The following is a 27,869-nucleotide window of genomic DNA, read 5'->3' on the forward strand; positions in this document are numbered from 1 at the left end:
TCCCTCAAAGATATTTGAAGTCATGTATAAGAAAATAACATCAGTGGTTTGTAAAAAGCTAACAGATTAGGAAAAACAAATGTATATCTATTTTATTTTATTTTTGTTTATGTTGGTTGTGTTGTAATTCATGGGTTGATGGTTTTGAATTGTCAATTTGATTGTAAACCGCCTTTTTGGGGAGATGGGCGGTAATAGAAATTTGAAAAACAAATAGATAAATAAATAAATTTAAAACATTATGAGGCAGATGGGGTAATCACAGATTCAATTTTGTAAAGAAATCATGAATGAATTCATGAATTAAGAGAGCCAGTTCCGTGTAGTGGTCAAGATGCTGGCCCAGAAACAAGCAGACTGAGCTCTAGTCCCACCTTAGGCACAAAAGCTGGCTGGGTGACTTTGGGCCAGTCTGTCTCCCTCAGCCCAACCCACCTCACAGGGTAGTTGTTGTGGGAAAAACAGGAGGCAGGAAAATTTGGTATGTTCGCCACTTTGAGTTATATATTAAAACGTCTGGGTAAAATAATAATAATAATAGGTACACCATAAATTAAGATCTCAGCCATACCCAGGAGTACATCCTTTACCAAACACCTGAGATTTTTCAGAGTCAAACATTCCCCCCCCCCAAAGTCACTTGAATGCAACCAAGGGCATCCCTAGCAATCACATCCCAGTCATTGAATATTGATTTGTTTGGTTAAAACATTAACTCCCCAGGTTAACTGTGGAATACAAGCATTGTTTGTACACTGGAACCTTTAATTCTGCATTTACAATACAGACTTTCCTTTTTATACTTACAAGAGGGAGGAAATTTCTGGGATAGTAATTGGGGCATCTATTTTTGTGAAAGTCAAATAACTTTAAGATATAAATTTGCATAAATAAATTACAATCAGCACAATTTCTGTTACACTGCCGATTTTCTAGCACAAGAGCTTTGCCTATTAATTAGGAGTTTCGGGATTTTTTTTTAATTAATACGCTCTACAGCCTGAAAAAAAAAATGAAAACTACAGTATGTCACTAGAGGGCGCTATGCTGGAGGGGTGGGTGGGAAATCACATTGGGCCAAAGAGGAACAGTCTAATCCATGTCTCTAAATGCTTCCGATTCCCAAATGCAACTTTAATATTCCTCTACGGGTGAGGTGTGCGTGGTGGACGTCCATGGGGATGAAAGCCCAATTCCCCCGTAAAAGGGCAGGGAGGAAAGGGCGACGCCACGCAACGTCAACAAGCAAAGCAAATCTTCAGCCGAAGGAGATGACCGCTTAAAAAAAACCCAATGCCACTCTGCACCCGGCTCATTTGAGCGGACTCAGCCTCTTCCTGCCCCTCCCTCGCACTTCTCAGCAGTCCATCGGGAACCCGAAGTTGAAATGGCGCCTCCCCCAACTCGCACTTCCTACCTCTTGCTGGGGCGTGTGCCGCCGCCTCTTGATGACGTCCCGCTGGCCGGAAGGGAGCGTCGGTGAAGTCTGACGTCGCACCGTCAAGCGAGGAGCTGCCGCGGTGGTTGTTTTCCCCTCCGCCGTAGCCGCGCAACGGTTCCCGGGCCTGGGCGAGATGGAGAGCGCCAGCCAGGGTAGGGGTCGCCGGGGGGGACCGTTCCCTGGCCGCGGCCGGGTCCCAGCCCTTGTCTGGGCTGCGCGGCTTCAGCCTGCCCCGGGGGGCCGGGGGGCGCCTCCCGGCTGACTCGCCGTCCCTGCAGCGAGACATCTAGCGTGTCGGGAAGCCGCGTCCCTCGCAGGCTGGACTTCTAGGTGCGGGGGCGGGCTCCCGGTGTGCTTCCGGGGGGCTTAAGCGGGCTCGTCCGGGGAGCGGCGTTTCAGAGGCGCAGGGCAGCCCCGCAAGCGGAAGGGGGGCGGGGGGCGGGAGCCGGGGGCGGGGCTCGCCGGGGGCGGGGCGGAGGCGCCTGCGGCAGGAGCGGGCGCTGGGCGTGGCTGGGGAGGGGGCGGTTTGTGTGCTTTTATCTTAGCCTTTGGGGCGTCCCCCAGAGGAGCCCGGGGTCGCGGGGGAGGGGCCGGTCGCGGTGGGCGCCGGGGGCTGCCGCTCCCGCTGTCCCTTCCCCCCGGGGGGATCGTGGGGACTGGGTCTGAGAGCTGGGCGCCCGCCCGCCCGCCCGCCCCGGGTGGCAGCGAGAACCGGGGTAGGGGTCGCCAGCGCCGCTTTGCCCCCCTCCAAGGCCGGGGCGTGGGGCGCGGAGCTTCGGGGTTGAAGCCTGGACCGCGAGGAGGGACCCTTTGGGCGAGGAGCGGCCGGCCGGGCGGGTGGGTTTGGCCGCGCCGGGGTGTCCTCGGGCAGGGAGCAGAGCCTGGGAAGGGGCGGGGGGAGTCTGGAGCTCAGGGTTTAGCCAGGAAGCGCGGAGGCAGGGGGTGGGAAAGCCCCCTGGAAGGGGGGGCCTTGGGAGGCTTGGTCCAGTCTGGGGCTGCAGGGTTGCAATCTTGGGGGTTAGCCGTTGCAGCTTTAATCTCTTGGAGGGTCCATTTTCCCCCCGATTATGTGAGGGGTGGGTTTGATGGCTTAGAGCAGTGGTTCTCAAACGTGGCAACTTTAAGATGGGTGTACTTCTCGACTCCCAGAATCCCCTGGCCAGCGTGCTCTTTCGCCTTGCCTTTGTCAGTGGATTCCGCAGGTGACGTGACACCTGGTTCAGAGTTTTTTTTACAAATTATACCTGGCTTCACCCACATTTTTAAGGAATGGTGGGGTAGATCTTGCAACCAGATTCAACCCAGCGGTCAGTATCTCTTCCCCATATCCGCTGTGGGGAAACCGCTTCTTGTGCTCACGGAATCCTTCTCTCGCTTCATTTCTTTAAAAGTTATTTTTAGTCAAAAATAGCAATAAACAGGAAGGCGGCACACTACAAAGCAAAGGCTCATCCGCTTATTAGAAAACAAAAATAGTGGGTGAGCAACAAACTAGAGCAGGGTTTCTCAACCTTGGTAACTTTAAGATGGGTGGACTTCAACTCCCAGAATTCCCCAGCCAGCATGGGGAAATATCCCAGGGCCCCTGGTTGAGAACTGCTGGTTTAAAGCACAGAATACGAAATTGCAAGACAATGGCTCTTGATTCACAAGAGTTGCACTGATTTCTGAGGCCGCCTCTTCTCATGGTAGGTTGACTCTCGTCTCCTATTACAGTTGCAGCTGTGTTTTCATAGGCTGTGTGTGTGTGTGTTCTTGTGTATCTTGAATGTGCAGCTGTTCTCTGCCCACCTCTGCATGAAGAGTCTGCGTATTTGGGAGAGAGTAACCATTTGAGATTCCAAAAGTGTAGAAAACTCTATGGGTCTGCTCTGATATAAATTACTCCGACATTCCTTTGATGTTTGCTAAAAAATAAATCTAGTGGCAGCTGCAGCATCGGAAGGATGTTAGAAATGTCCCCTTTCTTAGACACTAATCCTTTGGGACTTTTGGCAGGGAGGGCTTTTATTGCTACCATAAAGTTTAGTCATTTGTCTTTTTAATGGGCTACGGTATTATCCCAGCTGGCTTCCGAGTGAGTAAAAAAGTAGCTTATACCAACAGAACAGAATCTCTGTAGCTCAGGGTTGAACTGTGGAGTCCTTGGCGCTCGCTGAGCTTGGCTGTTCGCTTGCAGACGTTGCATTACCTGACTAGGGAGCACCATCACTGGCAATGAAACATCTGCAAGCCAACAGCCAAGCTCAGCACCAAGGACTCCACAGCTGATACCTTCAGCAATAAAGAAAAAGTTGTGAATGAAAATAGGTGGAAAGAGAGTAACCCAGCCAAATTCAGTGAACTTTGGAATTGACTCTTTGGAATTGATATTTGCTTTTTTTTAATTGCTTTCTCCAAGTGCTGGTAACCCACTGGTTGGCTGTTTTTTCATGTTTCTGGTCCTTTGCTTCCTTCCTCTAAGCATCCATTCAGTCAGCAGCTGGAGGGCCTTCCTTTGTCTTTTTGACCAAAATCAGTTTGTTCGTTTGTTTATTTTCTATTCCGCCTTATTTTTTTTTTAAGAAGTAACTCAAGGTGGCGACCATACTTAATACTCCTTCCTCCTCCTATTTTCCCCACAACAACCCTGTGAGGTGGGCTGGGCTGAGAGAGAGTGACTGGCCCAAGGTCACCCAGCCGGCTTTCAGGGCTAAGGCGGGACTAGAACTCTCCATCTCCTGGTTTCTAGCCCGTTGCCTTAGCCACTGGACCACACTGGCTCTTTTCACCTCCCCCACCACCCCAGGCTAATGACCTGCCTATTTCCAGTAAAGATTGTGCTAACCAGTTGCATTGTTATGGTCTTAACTGGACTCCTGTGTGTGTAGGGGAGGGAAATAAGAGATAGGGAAACTGTTGAAATGCCCACGTTGAACCTTCTTTCGTGTCTGTGGGTAAGCATAAATTGCGAGATGCACCTGCACGCAAAGGGACATGCATACCAGGCAGGTCCAGCCAGGCTTCTCTGTGTCTTTCTGACTGGGCTGCAACCTGGCAACGTGTGTTGGTTTTGTATTCCTTTTAAAAATGCCTGTGGGCCCTGGCTGTGCCATAGCCCACAGCGGGTCCCTCCCACAGCATCAGCCAAAGGCCAAGGAATGGCACGTCCCACGTGTTGAGAGCAGATAATGCATCATTACCATTGGGGTGTGTTTACAGATGTGGCTGGTGGGTAGCTGCTTGCTATTCCTGATACAGGAATGCCCATGTGCTAACTCCTGGGCAGGGCTTCCCTTGGCACCTTCTGTCCCTCTGTTCTCCAGCCTCTTTTCTGAACAGGCAGCGTCTGCTTGACTAACACGCTTGCATTTTATCTGCTTATCCTTTCCCTCCCTTTGCTTCTTGTCCGTGACAGATATCAACCTTAACTCTCCCAACAAAGGTCTGCTGTCTGAGTCAATGACCGACGTGCCCGTGGACAACCCCAGTGCCGCTGCCATGGCCCCTCCTTCCCGGGCCTTGGCCCACAACGGGCTCACCGAAGCTGAGGAAGAAGAGCTAAGGTCTGAGCTGGCCAAGGTAAAGGTTTGCTCGCTCAGCAGGGCTACCCTGTCCCCTCTCCATCGGTTGGGTTGGATGGAGACCTTGGTTCCTCCCCATCTAAGACGATTAAGCTTTTCTCTGTTGCGCCCATGGTTCTTTCTGGTCCTGAAGACCAGGGAGAAATGGGAAGGAATTTCTCAGTGAAGAGCAACATTTCTTTGGAGATGAGTTATCTCATCCTTCCTTTGAAGAACTTAGGCAGGGAGATAATTATTTGTTTTTTATTTATTTATTTTCTATCCCACCTTTATTGTTTTTATAAATAACTCAAGGCGGGGAACATACCAAAGACTCCTTCCTCCTCCTCCTCTTTTCCCCACAACAACAACCCTGTGAGGTGGGTTGGGCTGAGGGAGAGGCACTGGCCCAAGGCCACCCAGTCAGTTTTTGTGCACAAGGCAGGACTAGAACTTTCCTTCCGCGCCTGATTGGCTCTTGAGCTGAGAGGGAGGGACTGGCCCAAGGGCACCCAGCCGTCTTTCAGGCCAAAGGTGGGACTAGAACTCTCCTACCACGCCTGATTGGCTCTTGGGGTGAGAGGGAGGGACTGGCCCAAGGGCACCCAACCGGCTTCCAGGCCGAAGGCGGGACTAGAACTCTCCTACCACGCCTGATTGGCTCTTGGGGTGAGAGGGAGGGACTGGCCCAAGGGCACCCAGCCGGCTTCCAGGCCGAAGGCGGGACTAGAACTCTCCTACCATGCCTGATTGGCTCTTGGGCTGAGAGGGAGGGACTGGCCCAAGGGCACCCAGCTGGCTTTCAGGCCTCAGGTGGGACTAGAACTCACAGCCTCCTGGTTTCTAGCCCATTGCCCTAACCACTAGACCAAACTGGCTCTTGGTCTCTCCCGCCTCTCGCTTCTTTTCATGACCTTTATGAGAAGTTGACTTAAGCCAGAACAGCCAGTGGCATTGTGGATTGAGTTTCCCTGATACTTTGCTTCAGCTATCCTTGACTCAGTGCTCTCTAGGTAATTGGGATTATGCCTATCATCAGCCTCAGAAACGATGAGATCTGCAGTCGAACACCTCTAGAGAACGAACATCTGGTTGAAGAAAACCGAAAGTTTCTCCTAACTTCTATTTGCTTCCTGCTAGAGCCGTTCACGCCGTGAAAATTATTCAAGAACAATGCTTTAGAATGTGCAAGCGCCACACCTTTTATCCCCTTGGGAAAACTCCTGTGTGTGGTCCAAAGCACCCCTTCCAAATCGTTTTGAAGCATGCTTGGTCCTAGTTACTCTATTACATTGGTCTTTAGTAAATATGTCATTCGCATAACCTAAGACTTGCTCACATATTTTTAGTTATGGCTAGGCAGTGGGCATCGAGCAGGGCTGAAACAGTCATTTGACCCGTGGCGTTAACCCCCCTCTTCACTGTGGAACCGTGGCACGCACATTACAACATCTCCAGGGGCTGCACCATGTTCTCTATTCGTTGCACTTATATTCTCTCTCGTAGGAGCTGAAGATGATAGATATGAGGGTCACCCCTCATTTTACACTCACTGGATGGGTCCACGAACACATTAAAGCTTAAATGTAGATTAACAAAACACTATTTCTTGATCCACGTAATACTCTAAGCCCAAGTAAACCATCACTACCTGTGGCTTTGTGTGGTTCTCAAAATGGGCAGACTACATGCTACCCCTTTTAGCCAAGTTCTTGTGCAAATCCAGCCAGTCCAGAGGCATTGAGTGATTTTTGTTCTAAAAGGCTTTTGCCTTGTAAGTAACCAATATATATAAATATATATTTTATCTGTGGCTTGCGTGTCTAAAATCACCAGGGTCTGCAAAGCGATGCTAGAATTGCAAACCAAAGTACATGTTCACGGTGGCCTGAGCATTGTAATAGAACTGATCTCTGTCAAGAGATCCAGAGTGTACCGTAGTGCTTACAAGCATAGCAAACGCTTTGCAGAATCAGTTTTAAGATCCAGCCTTCCCAGCAATCTTGTTTGATTTAGGCTCATCTTGTCTAGTTCCCCCCCCCCGAACCACAATTTGTTTTTCGTTTAAGCACTTACGTGAGCCACTTTGCAATTTTTAAAACATTTTCTGGAACTGCTGATAACGTTCCTTCAGTCACTACCCTTATATAAGGTAGACATTGGGGTGCCTGGGGCTGTGATACTTTGTGGCCCAGCGACCTCCATTGCTGCCAGTCATCCTCCCTGCCCCATCTTTTTAAAAGATGATAGGAAGCCACAGTGCTGCGAAACGCCAGCCTCTAGCATCGTTTTTATCTGCAAGATTTCCTTAGGTTGTCTGAAGATTCCCAAAGTAGAAAACGTGGAGGACTAATTTACCTTCTGTTAAATGGGCATTTTGGGAATGGCCGTGCCCTTCATGGCAGGTGTTTTGTGCACAGGTAAGGTACCTTCCATGGTAGCCTGTTTGTGAACAGTCTTAAAATTTCAAAACAGACCTTAAAATGTCTAGCGCATTGGCTGCATTCATGCAACATGCTTCCCTTCCTGAGCAGCTGGGCACAGTGCCTCAAGTCATCAGTTAATCCAAAGAGCTGAATTTGCCCATCATGTAAACTCACTTAAAATGACTGAGTTTAATGCTAACCAAGCCTTGCGTCCTATGTGAATGCAGCTGGTGAATCTGCCTGGCCTGTTTAAGCACTGCTGAAGTGGCTGATGCTCTGACAGCCTTAATATGCCTGCAGAGTTGCTGTACGAAGATGGTGCTTCTCTTGATGAAAATGGGGTATTTATTACTCATTATGCTGAGCTCTCCTACTTGGTCTTGCCTAATTTGGACTTCTCGCCCAAATCTGTCTCTGTAGGTGGAAGAGGAGATTGGCACATTGCGCCAGGTACTGGCTGCCAAAGAGAGACACTGCGGAGAGCTGAAAAGAAAGCTGGGCCTGACCCCCTTGGATGGCTTGAAGCAAAATCTCTCCAAAAGTTGGCATGACGTCCAGGTTTCTAATGCGTAGGTGTTCCCTTCTTTATGTTCTTGTATGTTGTTGTGTACAGTAAGGGAGAAACACCGAAGAAGTGCCTTGTAGCCCAGCAGAGGGGAGAAGGTACTTTCCCTCCATCGCTGTGTGGTGTGTCTGTGAAGTTCTCTGCCTCTGCTGGCCTCCAGCAGCTGAGTAGATCCTGATGGGTCTGGGGAAGGCTTCCATTGCTCATCAGGGCGTACAGCCTGGCTCCCTCCAGGGGTCTTAGAACCATGTGGCATCCTGGGAGTTGTGGTCCTACCACGTCCGGAGGGCTCCCAGCTGTAGAAGTCCTGTGTGTCTTGGCAGGGAACCTTTCCCTAAATCACAGGCATTGGTGCCAACAGGGATGGTGACTCAATAGAAACCCCTGTGGTTTTGAGCAAGTATGCCTCTCCTTGAGCAGTGCTCGCCCAGGGAACCGATGAAATTGGCCCGTTTTGGGCATTTTCAGTTAGATTTACAATGAATTACGGGTTGATTCTGTACAAATGTCAACATTAACATGGGCTTTGGGACTTGAGATAGCCTCAAGGGCACTGTACGTTGCTGTGCCGTGCGATGTTTTCGCTCAGGGACATAGTCCAGATTGATCTTCCCTTCCAGCCATTTATCATCTTCCTCCTGGGATTGGGCTATTTTCCCCCCTCTCTTCAAGCTCTTGACATTAAGTCCAGCCGTGTCCGACTCTCGGGGGCGGTGCTCATCTCCGTTTCAAAGCCGAAGAGCCGGCGTTTGTCCGAAGACACTTCCTCCGTGGTCATGTGGCCGGCATGACTGAACAGAACGCCGTTACCTGCCCGCCGAAGCGGTGCCTATTAATCTACTCACATTTGCATGTTTTCGAACTGCTAGGTTGGCAGGAGCTGGGACTAGCCACGGGAGCTCACCCCGTCACGCGGATTCGAACCGCCGACCTTCTGATCGGCAAGCTCAGCAGCTCAGCGGTTTAACCCGCAGCGCCACCGCGTCCCTTCAAGCTCTTAGTCACCCCATTTTTTTTTAAAAAAAAAATGTGATTGACCCCCGGGTTTTTGTTCCCAGCTATGTGAAAACCTCTGAGAAACTCGGGGAGTGGAACGAAAAGGTGACCCAGTCGGACTTGTGAGTTCCTTCCACTCTACAAGCACATGTCTTATTCTTCCTGGCTCTGTCCCCACTTTGGCCCTGCACCCCCTTGTTTTGGCTGCAGAGGAGGCTGCTTGTGCGCTTGGAATACGGGAGACTCACATTGAGGCCTCTTGCTTGTTAACTTTCAGACTTATTCTTTGCTGGGAAATGCATTTCTTGGTTGTGCTCAATGCTAAATATCTTGCAGGCTTCCCTGAGGTTTCCCGGTGCAAAGTAAGGAAAATCCCACTCAGTTACCAGATCACACAGGAAAAAAAAAAGGAAAGGATGATAGTTTAGCATTATTCGTGCGTCCTGTCTTGCCTCTGGGGCAAAATGGGGTATCTTTTTTATTTGATACCTTAGCATAGTGTTCTTGAGAGAATGACATTAAAGGCAAAACTGAAATACTTTGGCCACATAATGAGAAGACAGGACACCCTGGAGAGGATGCTGATGCTGGGGAGAGTGGAGGGCAAAAGGAAGAGGGGCCGACCAAGGGCAAGGTGGATGGATGATATTCTAGAGGTGACGGACCCGTCCCTGGGGGAGCTGGGGGTGTTGATGACCGACAGGAAGCTCTGGCATGGGCTGGTCCATGAAGTCACGAAGAGTCGGAAGCGACTGAACGAATAAACAACAACAAAAAAAGCATAGTGTTTCTCAACCTCAGCTAGTTTAAGATGAGTGGACTTCAACTCCCAGAATTCCCCAGCCAGCATGGAGATTCCAGCGCAAGAGAAAAAGGATTTTAATCCGCACAGACCGAAGTGGTGCATAACTGGGGGGAATGCCTGTGTTTGTGTTGGCTGGTTGCAAGTTTGCACATAGGTGTACATGCCTGAACGTGTCTGTCATTTTCTAACTATAACATAGCTATATGTAACCGCTTGGCTGGAACATGCGAGCGGCTAAGAACCGAGTGTGGATGGATGATATAATTGACAAATATAGGAGTGGACCTTCTGCATTCTTCTTCCAATCTGGAGACACTCTTCATGGCCAACCCAGGCAAGGGGAAGGAGGTTTTACAAGCCCACAAAGATTTTTAGTAACCTGCTTTTGATTCCTCACAGGGGTTGGTGTGGGGAATGAATACCCTAACTTTCTTCTCTCTTGAATTAAAAAAAACTCGAAATCTTAGGGCCGGTTTGCAAGGCTGATATTAAAATATATATATATCTCTCTTAGGGTTGTTTGCAAGACTTGTGCATTCAGTTTAAATCTTTGACACTGCTCCATGCTGAAATTATTCTAACGTAGTGGATCCAATCCAATTTTTTTTAATTGAAGTAGACTCTGGATGACAGCTTCCCAGTCTTGTCTGCAGCTTTGGGATTACTTGATGGCTGTTGTCTAAGGGCTAATTGGGACTGGCCCTGCTTAGATTCTGAGCCCAGGTCTGATGGCCTGCGTGCTTTGCAAGAGGTGGCATTCTGGGATTGGACTGTGCACTTGGTGATAAATATGCTGCTGGTACTTGTCCTAAGCAGCAGAAGGAATTAAGAGGGCTTGACTTGGGTTGTGGTCTTTGCAATTTCGAAGGGTGTCAGTAATAGTTCCATCCTTCGCGTGATTTTGTTCAGTCGCTCAGATAGGTTTTTAGGGTTCTGGAATCGCGGTGTGCTGCTCACAGCAAGAGATTCAGCAGGAATCTTTATGTAATATCCTGCTTTATGCGGGGAACTGCCTTCTTGAGCGTGAAACAGGATGTTTTGAGCTCGAAGCATTTCTAAAATTGCTCAGAGCAGCACGTTTGCAGAGCAGCAGTTTCACACACAAAGCAGGGCCCTTGTATCGAGTTCCACTCTCAAAATGAAGAATTTGCACTCCCCCTGCCCCATTGAAGTCTTGGAACTACCGGTGCGTCTTCTATCCACTTAAAGTTTTTGGCTTGTCCTTCCGCCCAAAACACCTCCTAATGCAGTTTACCGAGACGGTAGTCAAGTGTTCCCTGCTTACAGGACCATGATATGTAAGAAGTACTCTGTGGCTTCCAAAAATGACAGGAAGCGAGATACTCCCTCCTACAGGATGGCCTTTAGCAATTGTGTAAGCAAACGAAAGAGGTGTTCTCTAATCTGCGTTGTATTTATAGATATGTTTCGGCCAGCAGTACACTGGAGGACTGGAATGAGAAATTAACACAATCAGAAGCGTGAGTGTCTTAACCTTCTGCATCAACCACACACCTTCTATATACCACCACTAACTGTTCCTTCCTTGCACTAACAACCTTCCTGCTTGGTCCCTATTCCGTAAATGCTGCTTGGGTGCTGAGCAATTAGGAAAAATCAAGAAAAGGGGTCAAGAACTGGGATGCTGAGCCTTTCTTTCTGTTTCTGGCTGTTTTGCTGATGTTTGTCCAGGGCTGATCGATAGTAAAAACGTTCATTTATCCTGGCCTTTTTCGAATCCCCAGTTGAGATGAGACAAGTTAAGTTTTACATGCGCTTACATGTAGTTCTCGCTTAACGACCACAATTGAGACTGGAATTTCAGTTGCTAAGCGAAGTGGTCATTAAGCAAATCTGACCTGATTTTATGACCTTTTCTGCAGTGGTCATTAAACAAATCACGGTCATTAAGCAAACCATGTAGTTCCCCATTGATTTTGCTTGCCGGGAAGGTCAGAAATGGCAATCACATGGCCGTGGGATGCTGCAATGGTCATAAATGCGAACCAGTTGCCAAGGACCCAAATCGTGATCACATGACCGCAGGGACACTGTGACGGTCATAAGTGTGAGCACCGGTTGTAAGTCGTTTTTTTCAGCACCATCTGAAGTCTGAACCGTCACTAAATGAATGGTATTAAGTGAGGACTACCTGTATTACTTATTTTTATTTATTTTTTATTTATCCTGCCGCAGTCTTGCAACTCTTGGCAGTTCAAATGTTACAGTAAGGGCAACAGCAGAATTGAAAACAGCATACCACCCAAATTGTGAAAACAAAGCCCAAGGAAAGAGAAAAATAATAAGAAAAATAAGAGGTGCAGGTGACGTTATTGAAAGGCCGTTAGAAAAAGTTCTGAATCATGTCCTAAAAACTTGCAGGAAAGGGGCCAGTGTGATCTCAGTGGGGAACCCCTTCCATAGCCTTGGTGCTGCTGCGGAGAACGACGGTTGTATTATGACCTGGACAATGGAGCGCTACAGTTCAGTGGATGGTAGGGACAGCCATCTCCAGAACGTTCCATAATTCTTCCAGAACTCCCCAAACTGGTTTATGTTCTGGGTGACTTCCTTTGGCGAGTTTTCAGTCCATCCCCAGAACGACTAGATCAGCGTGATCTGGGGGGAAGTGGAATGGTCCTGCATCTAGTGGATGAGCAAGAAACACACAAACGGTGGTGCTCACACATCACATGAAGTTACCACAGATTTGCATGATTTAGTGGTGTGTGAGTGTGGCCATTGTGATGGATGACCCATGGTTATGGCCAGGGATGTACAATCCTTTTTGGCCCAAATATTGCTGTTGTCTAAATTATGTGTTGGAGATCCCACACGCAAAATAAGGCTGGACCAGGCCAAAAGATAAGGAGTATTTAATTTTATTTAAATTAAAATCAAATCATACAACCAATACGATTGCTCCTCATGTATTCATTTTTCTCCTCCTGTCTCATTCAGTTACATATTTGGTGACTATATCTGGAGGGATTCTGGCTGTGTCTAGAAGGTGCAGCTCTGTCCTCTGCGTAACTTAATTTACACCTTAGTTTTGTGAGTAAAATAGGCCACCATAGCTTGTTCATGCCTTAGTTCAGTGTGCAGTTATGACAATAGGTTGAAAATACAGCTTCTTGAAAACCTTTTTTAAGTACCAGGGCTTAGTACATAAGACTCTGAAGATATGCCTAAGAGTGCATATGACATGTTTGTGACCCTCCCGTGGCTAGAGAGCTAGAAGGGTTAGGCCAAATAAGAAGCACAAATGACTGCAGAAGAATTTAGACAGATTGGCTGCACTTGCTTACTCAACGTGGATCACAAGATCCTGTTTCTTGGTGCAGAATTCAGACGGTTAAGGAGCGGATATGTTTGCCCAACCCTGGTATGAACCCATGTTTGAGCCTACATGGTGATGATTTGAGCAGCCAAAAGGCCATCTAGTGGCTGTTTTTAAGGTGGCTCACTCCCTTCCAGGTAAAGGGTGTTGGCCAAGATCATCTGAAGGGCTGCTGTGAAGAATTCTTGAGCATTTAGCAGACAGCCCCCCAGATGTGGAAGAGCTGGACTCCAGCTGCACAGCAGTAGTGGAGATGACCAGGGCTTCATCTTGTGAAGTGATCTGAGATCATTTGGAGTCTGTGAGCCTTGTTTCTTTGAGCAAGGGGGTGTTTCTGTCACCTCCAAAGGACACTGTGTGTCTCCTGCTCAAGAAGCCATCAATTCATCCAGCTGTTTTGGACAGCTTTAGACCCATCTCCAACCTTCCTTTTTAAGAAAAGGTTGTGGAGAAGTTGTTGGCCCTACACCTGCAAAGACCCCTAGAGTAAGCAGATGATTTGGACCCTTAGCAATCAGGTCTCAGGACAGGGCATAGCATAGAAATTGCTTTGGTCGTGGGTGATCTATGGAGATACCAGGCTCAAGGGAGTTCAACCGTCTTGGTCTTCCTTGATCTCTCAGTGGTTTTTAATACCATTAACCATGGTCTCCTTCTGGACTGTCTCCACAAGATTGGAATGGGGGCACTCTTTGGCTGTGGTTCTTCTTCCTGAAGGGGTGATCAGTTGGTGGTGGTGATGGGAGAGGAGAGATCTGCCTGGATCTAACACTAACTGTTGAACTCTACTTGGTGGAACGCCTCAGGGATTTCTCCTCTCTCCACTTGTTTTTAACATCTACATGAAACTTCTGGGGGAGGACATCTGTCAGCAGAGTGTTTGGTATCATCAATATGCTGATAATACCCAGCCATACAGGTAGTCCTCACTTAATGACCGCTTGTTCAGTGACCATTCAAACTTACGACGGCACTGAACAAAAGGTACTTACAACCGGTTTTTGTAGTTGCAGCCATCGCAGTGTCCCCGCATGATTGTGATCCGGTTGCTTGGTGATTGCCATTGGCAACCTTCACTGCTGGCTCCTGACAAGCAAAGTCAATGGGGAAGCCAGCAGGAGGCCACAAATGGCAACCACATGACATTGCGCTTAATGACGGTGTGGGATTCGCTTAACGATGACCGGAAGTGCTATCACCAAGCGATGCTGTCACGTGACATTGTGCTTTACAACTGTTGCTTAGTGACAGAAATTCTGGTCCCAATTACTGTTGTTAACTGAGGACTTCCTATGCAAAAGAAGACTTCCGGGTCTGGTCTGAATAAGAATGCCATCTGACAGGACCTTGGAAGCAGTCATTAACCATCGTTACTCCCTTACTCTGGAATTCTTTCCTCGTGGGGTTTCGGTCAGCTTTTTCCCTCTTGAGCTTCAGAAACATGGTGAAGACCAACCTCTTTTGTCTTGCGAAATGTAGTGATAACTGAAGGTGGGGCTTGCAGGTGCATCACATTTCTATTTTCTGGGTTTTATACTTTTTAAAAATCTTAAAATTATTTGTACATAGCTGGGTTTCTGGGTATTATTTTGTCTTATGTTGACATTGTTAACTACCCAAAGTCTCTGGGAATAGGCCACCTATAAATGAAGCAAGCAAGCAAATAAATAAGGGGCAGCAAAGTGCCCTCTGTAGCTCTGTACTGCCCTCGAGTGGCTGTCTGGGGCTTTGCAACCCGGATCTAATAGCCCTGTAAAATGGGGCATTGCAGGATTCCCTGCACTCTATTGAAGGTTGGCTGAAGATTGTCCTGTGGAAGAACTCATTTCTGCTGACTTTGAGATTGGTACCATATGGACCTAGAGATGTGGGTTGCATGTTGAGTTGGGAAGCCTGGTGGCTTTACTCTGAAGGAGATACTTCCTCCTCCTGTTGTGATGTGGATGGGATGGGATGGTTTCCTTTAGGTAGAACTTTTAAGAATCTACAGTTTTACTTGGCACCCATACCTTTCATTAAAACTTAATGTGGGTTGTTTGGTGTGGGCTTAGCTTGATGGGCAAATGAGGCCTCTGTGATGAATTTATGGTTTAGCAGGAGTGAACCTGTACAGTGAATTATGATTAAACTTTTTTTTTTTTGCAATACTTAAAGCCACCAGTACCAAAAGGGGCTTACTGTATTGTGTGAATGGGAAATCCATTTTGTCTTTGTCTCTGGGTCTCTGAAGTCATTCCTATAAATCAGTGTTTCCAAACTTTGGCTGCTTGCAGGTGTGTGGACTCCAACTCCCAGAATTCCCCAGCCAGCAAGGCTCGCTGGGGAATTCTGGGAGTTGAAGTCCACACATCTTCAAGGTTGAGAAACACTGCCATAAATGAATGGCATGCTAGAGCCTGGATTGGTGCTTTCAGGTAGGAGAATAGGATCAGTAAAATAGCAGCTGAGTTGAGCTTGTGATGGCCCTGCAGGAAAGGCAGGATGGGATTCCTACCCGTGGACTGCTTTTTTAGGTGTCCCTCAGTGATTCATTAAAATTATGTAATTGTTAGAATTGCAGCCTGCCTTTTCTCCAGATGCTCCTGGTGACATATATAGCACTCCCTCCTTCCATTCCCCCCCCACAAGAACCCTATGGGGCAGTTGGGCTGAGAGAGGAGGGCTGGCCCAAAGCCCCCCATGCCAGGTCTGCCCAGCACCGTCCCCGCACCCCATCCTGGCACGCTGATTTCTCTTCCCTGAGCAGTATCTCCTGCCGTGGCGCCAGCAAGCTTGCAAATGTTCTGGCCGAAGAGCAGCTGGCTCCTGGCCTCTGGCTAGTTGAAATAATGATTGTGCAGGGCTTAGATGAGAATTTTATTTCATGCATAGGACACGGAGTGAGATGAGGCACAGCTCGGAGTCCAAACTGTAGCTTGTCAATTCCAGAGGGAGGTTTAACACTGCAAACTCTTTCAGAAAGGAGAGTTGTTGAATACAGTGGTTTGATTGGTAGGGGAAGGGTGTCTAGCAGGGAGGGGGCGATGACAGCTGGTAGCATTCCCAGGCTGGTCAGATTGTGCTGGGCATTGTGTTCAGGGGCATTTTGGAGTGTTGCAGTCTTCGCCTTCACTTTGAAATCCCGAGGACTACAAGGAGATGCTAAGGTCCTTGGCTGTCACAGTAGCTCAGCATTGTGCTGATGGCGACTGCGGATGTAAGTGACTTCCTCAATTTGTTTTGAAATGGTGCGGTTAGAGGGCAAAAAAAATAGAGAGCAAGATTACCCCCTTGGAACCTTCCAATTGCTGGAGAAATCTCCCAGTGGGCAGCAGAGGCCTTAAAAAGGTAGGCTGCTTTCACTGTTTAAAATTGCAGTGTTGGATGGTACCTGACAGGAAGCTTTTCCCTTGCTGAGCACAAACAAGCCTGTTTTTCTTCTAGATTAATACTGCATCAACTGTGTGTGTGTGTGTGTGTGTGTGTGTTTGAACTTTTAATGCTGTTCTCCAGCCTCAGTGCTCAAAGTGTTTTGGAATTTCCTGAAAGTCAGGAAGATCTGCTTTTTTTTTAATGCTGCAAAGGAAAAGTGTGGAGTCACAAGCAAATTGAAGGAGAAATAGAGCTGCAAAAGGTCAGATGCCCTCTACGTGGCAACCGAAGGCGACGATCCAGAGCCAGTCTGGATTTTTGCAGCTCAGAGATGGTAGCCTTCATTTGCAAGGCATGTAGAAAATAAGCTCTTTTACATCCTGTGCTAATAGGCAAATACCAATCATGTTAATGTGTGGTTTTTTTCTTCTTTCTGTTCTCCTTAAACAAAGCAAAAACAAAAAAACAAAAAAAATTGACAATAGCAGCAGGTGATCCACAATAAAGAGCATTAATCCTCCTTAGCCCATTATCAGGAACTAGCCAGGGAACGTACAGCCGCTTTACAACCTCGCTGAAGAATCTTGAGCTGTTCTCAAAGTCTTAACCCTAGTTAAGTGCTTCTCAGAAGCGACACGTCCTCGCTTAAGCCCTGTTTGCTAGCCTGATTCACCCTCTGCAGTAGTCGCAAAGCTTTGCAAACTTTTGCTCCTCCAGTGATGTTTGTGTACACAGAGTATGTTCTCAAAAATTGCCCTCCCTTTCCTACCCATTCTTGCCTGAGCTCCAGCTGTGTCTTCCTTTGCTCCTCGGGGACCTTTCTCAATTAATAACTGCCTTCCCCTTGCAACCCTTGTTGTTCTCCAGCTATAAGAGGACCCAGGAAACACTGTCTCAGGCGGGCCAGAGGACCTCAGCTGCCCTTTCCAACGTGGGTTCCGCGATCAGCCGGAAGTTTGGAGATATGAGGTAAGGTGCTGAGCGGCGTCTTTCCTTTGGTCCTACTTCGGCCAAAGAGGAAGAAAGTCAGCAGGAGTCAGTTGCCAGCATCGGGTTCCAGTTTATAGCACTGTGACCCTTGTGACGACGCCATATCCGTTCAGTGCAGCCCAAATATTGATCAACGTTTTCCTGTGTTCGGGAAGGGTCCCTCGTAGGTAGCATCTCCGAACAGGCATCTTTTTGCTCCTTGAAAGGAATTTAGCATCTGTGGTCAAAAGCAGTTGTTCAGAGGTGCCACCATCGTCCTTAGAAACTGATATAGTTCTATTTGTTGAGCACGATGATCATTCTGAATATAGGATACTAGGGAGTTAAACTTAATGATACTGTTTATAATTAAGCATCTATGTTTACAATAAGGTTATACATAGATGGTCGTGACCAGTACCCATCGCTGTTGTTCTTGGCAGTAGAAGTAACTCAGTAGCATCCAGTTCTCTGGCCTAAAACTCGGATTCTGATGTGCACCTAATAAACATTTTATATAATTCACTCTGATTTTACTGCTCATAAAAACATACTTTAACCAGTCTGATGATCTCAATGAGAGGCTCTGGATAAATTAACTTTTTATTATTGTTAATGTGTTCAGAATTTCCCTTGGTTGTCCATTACACTTCCCCATTGCCAGTACTTTGGATTTTGGTGTCTTGAATTATAGTTCCAATTATGTGGATAAAAGAGAGCCAGTTTGGTGTAGCGGTTAAGGCACCAGGCTAGAAACCAGGAGACCCTGCGTTCTGGTCCCGCCCAAGGCACAAGGCCAGCTGGGGGACCTTGGGCCAGTCGCTCTCTCTCAGCCCTGGGAAGGAGGCAATGGCAAACTACTTCCAAAAAAACCTTGCCAAGAAAACTGCAGGGACCTGTCCAGGCAGTCTCCGAGAATTGGACACAATTGAATGGGTTAAAAAAAATGTAGATAAAGTGCTACTTCAGTGGAGCTGCTGGCTTGGCAATCCATTCAGCCCTCACCTTGAACTGCTCAAGCCTGCTGTTCCTGAATGCTGAAAGCCATCCAGAAGCTCTGGGCGAACAATTTCTTGAACGGTAGTGGAGGTTATGATGCAGAGAGGCACCCCTTATATATCAAACCCCTTTTGGCTTGCAAAGAGGTAGAATTGATGTTTCCCGTTGAGCCAAGTGGAGAGAAGGGAGGGGTCCAGGTTCCAGCAGAGGGGTTTCCTATGTATGTGTGCAACGTAGCAAATTTTTCCCCCTTTTCCGCTGTGGGGTTTTTCTTACTAATGAACGTATAGAGCAACTGCCTAATGTGTGACAGTATTGTAGTACGACAAAGGAGAGTGCTTAATTTACCACAACCCTGATTTTTCAGGAACTCTCCTTTCCCCATCTGGCTGGGATTATCGGGGTGGTAAGCGCATGCTAAACTCTGATCACATAAATGCCATTTTGAGGTCTGCGTGTACCTTTGCAACCGATGTATTGATATGGCACCTTCCTTCCTTTCCAAAAGGAACACCTTTGCCCAAAAGCACTAAAGCATTATGTGCTGACCGTAACCTCTTCACTTTCCCCCTGCAAGCTGATACGGTTTGCTCCCAGAAAGTTGCTCAGGATGGAGGTTGCCCTGTGAGTTTGCAGACTACCAACAGCGCTAATAGCAGTGGGTCATTTATGCAAGGGGTGGAGCATTTAAACATACATAGGTATTTGCTAGACTGCAGGGCTAAGCCCACGAGTACCAAACAGTGTCCTGTGATCACACAGCCATTATGCATCGTGAAGCGGAGCAGAATTAAAACCGTGGTAGCCGCTGAGCTTATAGGAAGGTGAAGAGGAATTGAAATAGTTTTTGCTGCTCCATACACTGTCCATGGGTTACAGTCAACTTGTGCGACAGTTCTCGATTGACCTTTGTCAACCCCCACCTTAGCAGTGCCTTAGAACAGGGTTCCTCAACTTTGGCAACTCTAAGCTGTGCGGACTTCAACCCCCAGAATTCCCCAGCCAGCTTTGCTTTGCTGGCTGGGGAATTCTGGGAGTTGAAGTCCGCACAGCTTAGAGTTGCCAAGGTTGAGGAACCCTGCCTTAGAACGTAAGAACAGCTCTGCTTGATTTGGCCAAGGCCCATCCTAATACAGTATTGGTTTCTCCCATGGCCAACCAGATCTCTCTAGGGCAGTGTTTCTCAACCTCAGCAGCTTTGAGATGGGTGGACTTCAACTCCCAGAATCCCCCAGCCAGCATGCCCTAGGATGTTGAAAAGCAGGAGGAGGAGGCCTTCCCCTCTCCGGCCATTGTTCCCCTGTAAATGTTTTCAAAGTCGTGTTATCCTCACCAATACCTAATGTTGAATCTTCTAGACTGATAACACTTGACAGGCCATGATTAATAAGGTTTAAAACTGGAAGGACAAAGAAAGCATGACTGCTTTATCAGAGGAAGCAGGCAGCTGCCTTCCTTTCCTCTACATCTCAGTGCCATAGACCAGTGTTTCCCAACCTCAGCAACTTTAAGCATGCTGGCTAGGGAATTCTGGGAGCTGAGGCCTACACATCTTTAACCTGCTGAGGTTGAGAAACCTTGCCAACTGTGCTGTTGGGCCTCCTCGTCATCCAAGGGGTAAATCTGGACTTCTCCGGCAGCCGCATTTCCAGCTTTTGCAGAGCAGAAACACTCTAAAAGATAAAACCAGCACTCTCTTCAAGTTTGCCTTATGTGATCAGAGGCTAAGTGTTGTGGTGAGTCCCTTTTTCTTCCGAGTAATCCCTGCTCAGCTTGTCTTTCCCTTGTCTCCTTGAGATTTTTACTGTCCTTTCCCACCAAACTCTAGTGTGCTCCTTTACTTTTCCTAGTGTGCCTGCAGTGTAATCAGAAAGCCTCTGATCTTGGCAAATCTTAACTGCTGTGGTGTGTAGTCACCTAACAGAAAAAGCTAAGACTTCAGTACATTTTCTAAACCAGATTATTCCAGTCCAGTCTTCTTCAGATGTGTTGCATTACTCCCAGTTTCCCCAGTCAGCTTGGCCAGTGGCTCTTCTGGCTGGGGATGATGGGAGATACCAGCTTCAGGAAGGCTGGTGTATATTTTTTTAAAGCATCTAAATAGTTAAATTTCATTGGATCCAGTGGGAGTTAGTTGCAGAATTAACTTCCTGTGGGGTCAGGCAATCACAGCTAAGCCAAGAGAGGTACTTAATCTCTTCTCTCTTTCTCTGTGGATGGTTGAAGTTGTAGAATGGGCCAGCTGCCTTACCAGATGTAAATTATTGGGATGTGGAAAATAATTTCCTACCTGTATCTAAGCATCTACCGCTTTTGTGCATGGTTTGAATTGGACCCAAATCTTTATATTACACTGGTTTTTATCATGTGGGAAGGTTCATAAAAATGGATTTCCAGTGTTCTCTTGGGGTTGAGTCAGTCTGTTGCCATCCAGGCCGTAACGCTTGTGAAGAACCAGAGATCCAAAAGGACGGAAACCATGAGCACACTGCTGATTCCTCTTCTCATTCATACAGTGGTGAGCAGGAGGACCAGTTTAAAAAACGTCTTTATTAAGTGCCCTAAAATCACCTGGAATGATGGTGGTCGTGTCAACGATTCCCAGGTTTGTTTCCTAGTCCCTCTCTTGGGGAACTGGTTTTCTAGCGGCTGCATCCTTGCAACATACTGTGTCCTCTGGATTTCTCCCGCCAGAAGATGTCATCCCTGGTTGTTATCTGGAGCTGTGTTGGCACCACCTGGAAGAAAATGCCAGGCTACTCCATTGTACGTTCAGGCATCATTTTAGTCTTGCTTTAGCTCCGGGTGTGTGTGTGTGTGTATCTTTCAGAATTCACAGCTGAGTGAGAATGGGCCCCCTTCTTTTTGATCTGTAGGCCCACGCGAAGGTGGTCCACAGGCCACGTAGCAGAGATTGGTAGCCTGATGGACCTGTTGGTTTAGTTGGTTGGTGAGTGGAAGTTGTCAAGCATACTTCTTTTAACTCATCAGAGCTGTTTGAGATTTGCCATGGACTTTCAGATGTGTCAGTGATTTAATTGATGAAAGGTAAATATTCAGTGGCAGGAGCGTAATCCTCATATCATTCCTTGTCCTTTTAAAATTCATCTTTTGGTGGATTGCTTGGGGCCTGAGTATGGTATATACAAGATGGTCTTGAAATGTACCCCTAACTTTCTGTCTTTCCCTGTTCTCAATTTCTGCTTCGGTTGGATTCGTCCAGGGCCCATCCCTTCTCACATTCTTTTAGGTAAGGCTCTGCCAAGATGTGATCCGCACGGGGAGTCTGGTTGAACAAGGTTATTTTCATGGGATACCAAAGGTTGGAGCCATTCATGGATCTGAGTTGCAGGTTCCATGAGAGCTTTGTCTGCCTCCCTCCAGTTTTTAGTGACTTGGTGCACCCGGGCCCAGAGAAGATTATTAGAGGAAGTGCCAAGCAGGGCTCAATGGGTATTTGGTCTGGTCCAAAAAAAAAAAAAAGGTCGCTTTTTCAACTGAAGTTTCCATATCTCTGCAGGGTAAATCCCACACGTGGCTGGCACTTTCATTTGCCCCTGCTCTTTTCTCTGGATGCAGGATGGCTTAAGGATCCGTGCTTGTTGGGGATTTAGAAATGCAGGACAGCAAAGTCGAGCCAACCTCACTTTGCAACCCTGATGGATTATGGGTTTCCATGACTCTTCCTCTATATCAGTGTTTCTCAACTGTGGCAGCGTGGCTGGCTGCGGAATTCTGGGAGTTGAAGTCCACACATCTTCAAGCTGCCACAGTTGAGAAACACTGCAATATTGATCAACCCAGGCCACTGTCACTCAAGTGTATTGGGCATAATGTAGGATTTGAAGGCTCTTGGCTAAATTGAACAGCTTCTTCTTTTGTGGGGGGTGGAGAGAATAGGCTCTTTTTTTCCCAGAGAAGCCAAGCCTCCGTTTGTATTGCAGGCCTCAAGGTGCTTTTCCCTCTTGATGAGACATGTGGCCTTCTCCCATTGCAACAAGATTCTGAGGTTGGATTGTTGGGCCACAGTGCTGTTGCTTCGTGTCCCAGTGAGAAAGTCTAGGTTATAAGCACTTGGGGGAAGAGCAGAGAAGTAAAATTTGGGGTACAGGTAGTCCTCAACTTATGACCATTCTAGCGACCATTTGAAGTTACAAACAGCGTTGAAAAAGGTGACTGGCAACCAGTCCTCGCACTTAGAACTGTCGCAGCACCCCCGCGGTCATGTGATCAAAATTTGGGCGCTTGGCAACCGGCATATATTTATGACGGTTGCAGTGTCCTGGGGTCACGTGATCACCATTTGTGACCTTCCCAGCCGGCTTCTGACAAGCAAAATCAATGGGGGAAGCCAGATTTGCTTAATGACCACATGATTTGCTTCACGACTGCTGCAAAACAAGTCTTAAAATCAGATGCAGTCACATGCCTCACTTAATGACCACATCACTTAGTGACCGATGTTCCAGTCCCAATTATGGTCGTAAGTTGAGGACTACCTGTATTGCTGTCATCTGTCTCTCTCTCCCCCCCCCGCCATAATTCTCCTGTTCCTCCACTGAGAATGTCTCAAAATGCTTTGCAACTTGCCACTAACCTGTGTGACGGGGGCAATAAATAGGATGTGATGGTTTAATGCTTCTAATGTTTCCTCCTTTCCCCTTAATGCTTCCGAGTAGCAGTTACTCCATTCGTCATTCGATAAGTATGCCGGCTATGAGGTAACGTAGCAAAAATGCCGTCTCTTCAAAAATTATGTTTTCAGAGGTACCTGGGTGGGTAGGATGGGTTGGAGTTCATCTAAGGGTTCATAGTGGCGTGGAGCATTAACAATTTGTAGTCTACAACCTGATCTTCCACAAGGTCCTTGTGAGAGCTGCCAGAGAAATATTAACGTACTTATTCATTATTATATTAATAATATATATCCTGTACAAAACACAAGATATCACAGACCATTTAAGGCAGCTGGAGAGAAAGAATTGGCATTTAAGAGTAGAATATGATCTGCCACATTCTGCCAAAGGAGTCTGCCTCCCCACATCCCCCACCTGGGCAAAGTACCCTAGTGGTCCACCATTGAAATGAAGTCTGTCTGAAGGCCCCCCTATTCCACACAAGTGTCTCTATTCTAGCTAGGTCACAGAGATAGATTTTTCCTTTTCCACTGCCGATGATCAGAGAACCTCCAATGCAGTGTTTCTCAACCTCAGCAGCTTTAAGCCGTGTGGACTTCAACTCCCAAAATTCCCCAGCCAGCATGCTGGCTGGGGAATTCTGGGAGTTGAAGTCCACACATCTTAAACTCCAGGTAAGCAGTCTGGGGTAAAGATGTTAAAGCAATTGACAGACACACCCTCCCCACTGCCTTAATGAATTCATGTATAAATGAGGGCGGGAGTTTGGCTTTCTCATCTCCCAAGGTCCTGTATCCCTTATTGTATTAAATGTGATTCATGAACTGTGTGGATCTTGCTTCCCAGCCATACATTGACCATGTCAGGATTGTAGATAGGATCCTATGGAGAAGGTCCTTCCGGTATCCTCACAGCTGCAGCCAAATCTCCTGGTTTCCAAAGACGCTTCAGAAGTAGCCCCACATAGAGTACGTTGGGTGTACCTCAGCCTGGGTGTACCTCTGGGGTCTCTCACAGTGACCACTCTGTCCTTCTCAGGAGCAGTCCAAGCTGGCACCCGTTTGGGTGCAGCTACCATCTGGCCCCAGGTTGTCAAACTGTGATCCCCGATCATTCAAAAGAAGAATCCCCTGCACAACAGACTGGAATCCCTGTACCAAATTCCACAATGGGAGCACCTCTATTTTTTCCAAATTAAACTTTGGCAGGTTGGCCCTTACCTACCTGTGACTTCCTCCAAGTGTGGATCTGGAGCATCAGATGAAAAGGGGAAATAGAACAGCGCGTGCCTTCTGCAGGTTGGGGGCAAAGTGTTCCATTTTGCCCCAGGGAAATGGCTTTCCTGGCAATTCCAGGAAATGTGGTCCAGCATAGAAAAAAAACTTCATTCCTGTGAGGCGTGGAAAAAGAAGTAGGCCATCCATGTCCTTGTTGGATCAGTTTTAGGGATTTCCCAGTCCCTGAGTTTCACCAACTGGAGCCAGGCGCAAAAGACATCCAACTTAGAAGACACAGGGAACCTTTGAACCCAAGATTTTGCTTTTACTTCTTGAATGGAGCTTAGTTTTTTTAATATGTCCACCCCTAAATATCCTCTTGTCGCTGTTACTCAACAAAACATTCTTGCTGACACACAGTAGCTTGGCTTATCACTGGATGTGAGAGATGAAGCCACCCCTTTTGGGTTAGGGAAGCTTCCTGAATCTTTTCACTTGGGGTGGGAAGCAGCCTTTGCTGCCACTTCATATAGGATGGGGAATGGAGTTTTGCACGCTGCAGATTTAATCTGCTATTGGAGCTGGCATCATTCACTGTTGGATCCAACATCGTCTTCCATTGGGAAATGCATAGGAATGTGAGTTCATGCGCTGTGCCCATAGAAGCAGTGCTTCAAGGGCATCAGTTAATTAAAGTTTGAAGGACGTTAAAACAGCCATTGCTGTTACTTGATTCCTGAATGCAGTTTGGGCCAGATTTCAGATTTGGGTTTGAACAAAGTCACCAGCCCTCAACGATGCTGGCAGGGTCTGTCTGTCTGTCTGTCAATCAATCAGACTTTATCACCGCCCATCTCCCTCCCAAGGAGGGACTCTGGGCCGTTTACAATAAAAACGAAATTAAAATCAAGTTACAAAAAAACAGTTACAATACAATAGACTAGAAAGAAAATGTGATGGAATCTAGATGGCGGAGAGTTCTTATCAGTCTGAATGTAATAGGTCCATCAAAAATCACTCTAGGGCGCTAGCCATCCCCAGGTATGGCTATTGCCCCTCCCATTCCAAGCCTGCTGGCAAAACCAGGTCTTCAATCCTTTTTGAAAGTCCAGGAATGAGGCGCCCTGTCTCACCTCTGGGGGGAGGATGTTCCAGAGGGCAGGAGCTACTGCAGAGAAGGCGCGCTTCCGGGACCCCGCTAGGTGGAGTTCTTTTATAGACGGGGTCCTCAGCATGCCCTCCCTGCAGGACCGGGTGGGGCGGGCCGATGTAATGGGGATGAGGCGGTCCCTCAGGTAGCCTGGCCCCATGCCATGTAGGGCTTTAAAGGTGATAACCAACACCTTGAATTGGACCCGGAAGCAAACTGGAACCCAGTGCAGCTCACGCAGCAACAGTGTTACACATGCAAATCTTGGAGCACCCAAGGTAGCCCGTGCGGCTGCATTCTGGACCAGTTGTAGTTTCCGGATGCTCTTCAAGGGTGGCAGTATAACCTCCTCACTCTGGGAGTTGAAGTCCGCACATCTTAAAGTTGCCAAGTTTGAAAAACACTGGTTTAGGGCCTCCTCCATGTCCGTTTGGTGAAATAGCGATAGTTGTGGGACAGCAAGTTCATCAACAGGAACTAAGCTCGTTGAGCCTCAAATGGTGGTGGGACTTGACAGCTCAATAGTTAACAAGTTTTTGTTCATGCTGTATTTGGGGTGCTGCTTTTGAACTACTTCCTGGGAAAGTTGGAAACCCAAAATTTCTTAACTCGTTATAATTCAGTTTTGATAACAAGCCCCCCTGGAAGTTGTATTCACATCTTTCTCTTTCTGAAACAAGCGTGTGCGTGTGTTTCTCATTCAACCAAGAATTTCCTCTGTGGCTTTTAGGGGTGCTTCTGGGCAGCCTCCCTTGGTCCTCTAGATCATGACTCCCAAACTTCAGCAAATTGTGGAGGTCATAAATGGTGGGAAGTGAATTCTGGACCACTTTCCAGATATCATATCACAACCGAGATTGCCTGCCTGAACGAAGAGTACAGGCTTGTAGTAACTTCCTGTTTATTTTTTTTGACATAACTGATCTTTTTCTTTTGCAAGAAATTCTGCAACTTTCAAGTCTTTTGAAGACAGAGTTGGAACCATAAAGGTAATTTTCCACCCATCATACATCGGAGAATTATTTTTTTTGCAATGAGCATGAATGAACTCTTAATGGGTTGGATGTGTGTGGAGGAGAAGAGCCTGCATTCTGCAAGATGAGAAAGTGGCACAATTGGTCTTTATGTGGGGGGGTGTTTATGTGGCCCCAGCACTCTCTTTTCTACCCCTTAGAAAGGAATTGTGCAGCCAAGTTATAGGTACAAATTGCTGATCCTCAGCGGCATGATTTCCTGCTGATTTTTAGTGTGAAACAAAGCATGTTAAGCTCTTTGGACAGGTTTAGTACATGTAAAATGTCCCCCCACCCCCTGTGGTAAAATCGGCCCTACCCACTTGTGTGAGACCATCACCCCACCTCACTCCTGCAGTCTCCAGCCACCATAAATATTGACTAAGCAAGTATGGCTAGAACCCAGCTTCTAGTTTCTGAGTCCAGCATAGGCCTCCTTACTCGCAGCTTCGTAGGAGGAGAACGGTGTTAGTTTACCGTGGTCAAAACAGTCAAGAGGGGTCGGGTAGCCCTGTTTCTGACTAACGAATTTTAGTATAAGAAATAGAAGCTTTGGTGAGCTGCAGTTCACTTTGTCGGATGCGTAGAGTGGCTGGACTGGCGTAGGGTTTGAATTGGGGCAAGATGGGGAGGGTGAAGGAGGGGAAGCTGTTTGTGCAGATGCAGATTGCGCTTGAGACAGATATCGGTGTATGTTAAAATCCCAGTGGGTCTAGCCGTACTATATGCCTCTGGTGAAGGAGCTGCAGCTCACGAAAGCCTGTCCCTTCTGATAAAATGTGTTAGTCAGAAAAGGGGCTACCAGACTCCTCCTGATTTTTGGTTTGCAGGCTGGGATTCTCACTCTACTCTGGCGTTCTAAGACTTCAACGCGGGCGCTTTCTTCCATCCTTCCACCCCGCTGGATTTCGGCAACTTGCCTAAACCCCAGGAAGGGTTTCTTCCCTTGCTCCAGTCTGTGCCTCTGTTTGCACTGAGTTCGGAATGAGAGCCCATTTCTCTTCTGAGGTCTGTTAGAGGCTGGATTGCCCTGCTAGAAAATGCACCTAAATGGGAGGGAGGAAAAAAAACGGCACCCGAGGAGACGCTGGTCTACTCAACTCTCACACACCTTTCTCTTTTGTTCAGTCCAAAGTCGTGGGTGGCAGAGATGACGGTGCCGACCAGCTCCATTCCCCGTCAGCATCCGGAGAGAAGCCGTCCCAGGACAACGCGCCTTTCTAAGTCTACCAGGTGGTGGTGCGTGACTGCTGGAGCCCCACCCTTTGCTCTTCCCAACATGCAAGACGAAACGGAAAAAAGAAAAAAAAAGAGAGAGAGAGTGCTGCGGTCCCACTCGGAAGAGAGAGATCCATACATCCTATGTAGACATTTTTTGCTGCTGGATTCTTAAGGTCCAATAAAGTGAACACACCGTT

The 27,869-nt window shown here is 47.5% G+C and overlaps 1 protein-coding gene across 12 annotated transcripts; it reads left to right on the top strand.

Annotated features, from left to right (window-relative positions):
• Positions 1-1,451: 1,451 nt before the first annotated feature.
• On the top strand, positions 1,452-27,869 carry TPD52L2 (TPD52 like 2). Of its 12 annotated transcripts, none has more exons than XM_063296893.1 (9): positions 1,452-1,593; positions 4,839-5,002; positions 7,830-7,978; positions 9,033-9,092; positions 11,197-11,256; positions 17,334-17,435; positions 23,114-23,155; positions 26,379-26,427; positions 27,580-27,869. In XM_063296893.1, exons 1-9 carry the CDS (start codon positions 1,575-1,577, stop codon positions 27,673-27,675), a joined length of 741 nt encoding a protein of 246 aa, XP_063152963.1. In that variant the 5' UTR covers positions 1,452-1,574; the 3' UTR covers positions 27,676-27,869. The 12 variants fall into 12 exon arrangements, with proteins under 12 accessions (XP_063152963.1, XP_063152966.1, XP_063152968.1 ...); XM_063296894.1 differs by having other exon boundaries at positions 1,455-1,593; positions 4,866-5,002; XM_063296896.1 differs by lacking the exon at positions 23,114-23,155.

Source organism: Candoia aspera, chromosome 3, assembly GCF_035149785.1.
Source record: "Candoia aspera isolate rCanAsp1 chromosome 3, rCanAsp1.hap2, whole genome shotgun sequence".
Taxonomy (NCBI): Eukaryota; Metazoa; Chordata; class Lepidosauria; order Squamata; family Boidae; genus Candoia; species Candoia aspera.

What these genes read in the sequence shown, in the direction of transcription:
- TPD52L2 (XM_063296893.1), top strand. An exon ending in GACGTCCAGGTTTCTAATGC is followed by an intron (nt 7,979 to 9,032) that starts GTAGGTGTTCCC and finishes TTTTGTTCCCAG; the next exon opens with CTATGTGAAAACCTCTGAGA. An exon ending in AAGGTGACCCAGTCGGACTT is followed by an intron (nt 9,093 to 11,196) that starts GTGAGTTCCTTC and finishes TTGTATTTATAG; the next exon opens with ATATGTTTCGGCCAGCAGTA.